This window comes from Elephantulus edwardii, unplaced genomic scaffold (genome assembly GCF_000299155.1).
Source record: "Elephantulus edwardii isolate Elephantulus edwardi_28Jun2011 unplaced genomic scaffold, EleEdw1.0 scaffold00064, whole genome shotgun sequence".
Taxonomy (NCBI): Eukaryota; Metazoa; Chordata; class Mammalia; order Macroscelidea; family Macroscelididae; genus Elephantulus; species Elephantulus edwardii.
The window spans coordinates 11,754,811-11,755,870 of NW_006399814.1; the positions used below are offsets into that span (position 1 = coordinate 11,754,811).

Sequence of the window (1,060 nt, forward strand, 5' to 3'; positions counted from 1 at the left end):
AGGCAAAAGTCACTGCAAGTGTAAATACCCTAAGGAAGAAAGTGGTCTTGTTTTGATCAAGAAGTTGGTGGCCAGAGTGACTTTTTCTCCAGGTAATTACCTGGTTTATACACAGAACTTCAAAGTGGTTTGCTCCAGTCTGACCCTCTGCTGAGAATTTTCCTTTTGTCTTTGTAACAAGATCTCCTATCACCCTAGTTATCAAAAGATTTGTTAAAATGTAGGCTCTGGTTCACGATACTTGGTGTGCAAAGGCATATTTATCAGCCAGAGGTAGGACCAGAATATATTGGTTCACGCCTAGTTTACAAGTATGTTAAATTCATCAAACTCAGTTAAGCTTTATTCATTTTCCTGAATGTTAATTAAATCTCAAAATAAAGTTAGCATTTTAAAAAACCAACAGTCGGTAGATAATAAAAGCAAACTGGCATCATAAGGGCAAGATCTCAAAGACCCCAAAACAGTTACCAAGAATCTAGAGTTCTGAAGCGATCTCACAGTTCTAGAACTATCGTCCAATCCTCAGTTTCAAAAAGGGTGGAAGCAGGTGACAGAAAAAGATAAAAACCATTTGCAAAACTTGCAACAAGTATTTACTGTAGCCCAGGTTAAAGCCTAATCATGTTCGGTATTGTTGGTTATGTAAAAACGTCCACATGCTCCTTACAACAGTTTTGGAAAATACCACATCTGCACTAAAATTAATATTCACAATGACAGGTGCAAAGGAAATATTGGAACTCGAAGAGGTAGGAACCACTACTGATTGAGAGGCTCCGAGCGCGCTGTGGGATGTGTGGCAGTCATTGCCGTCGCGAGTGGTTTGTTTCCGCTCTACTGGCGCTAGCTGGCTAATGGTGGGCAGAGAAATGCTGTGCCGGTAGTCCGCCCAAATACAGTCCCTCCCGCTCCCGCAGGACCGATCAGGCCGTACATGGAGGAGCGCTGGACCAGGCCAGGCCCCTCGGCCACCTCAACTCCCGCCTCTTCATCCAAAGAGAAGTCACCCTCCCGCTAAGGCAGGTGACGCGATACCTTACCGGGACTCCCGGCCCAT

The 1,060-nt window shown here is 44.3% G+C and overlaps 1 protein-coding gene across 1 annotated transcript in view; it reads right to left on the reverse strand.

Moving 5' to 3' along the window:
* Positions 1-1,060, reverse strand: part of DDX46 (DEAD (Asp-Glu-Ala-Asp) box polypeptide 46) — a 70,138-nt gene extending 69,078 nt beyond the window's left edge. The window contains exon 1 of the mRNA XM_006888058.1: positions 1,044-1,060. Coding sequence (XP_006888120.1) covers positions 1,044-1,060 — 17 coding nt within the window. The remainder of the gene's footprint in view (positions 1-1,043) is intronic.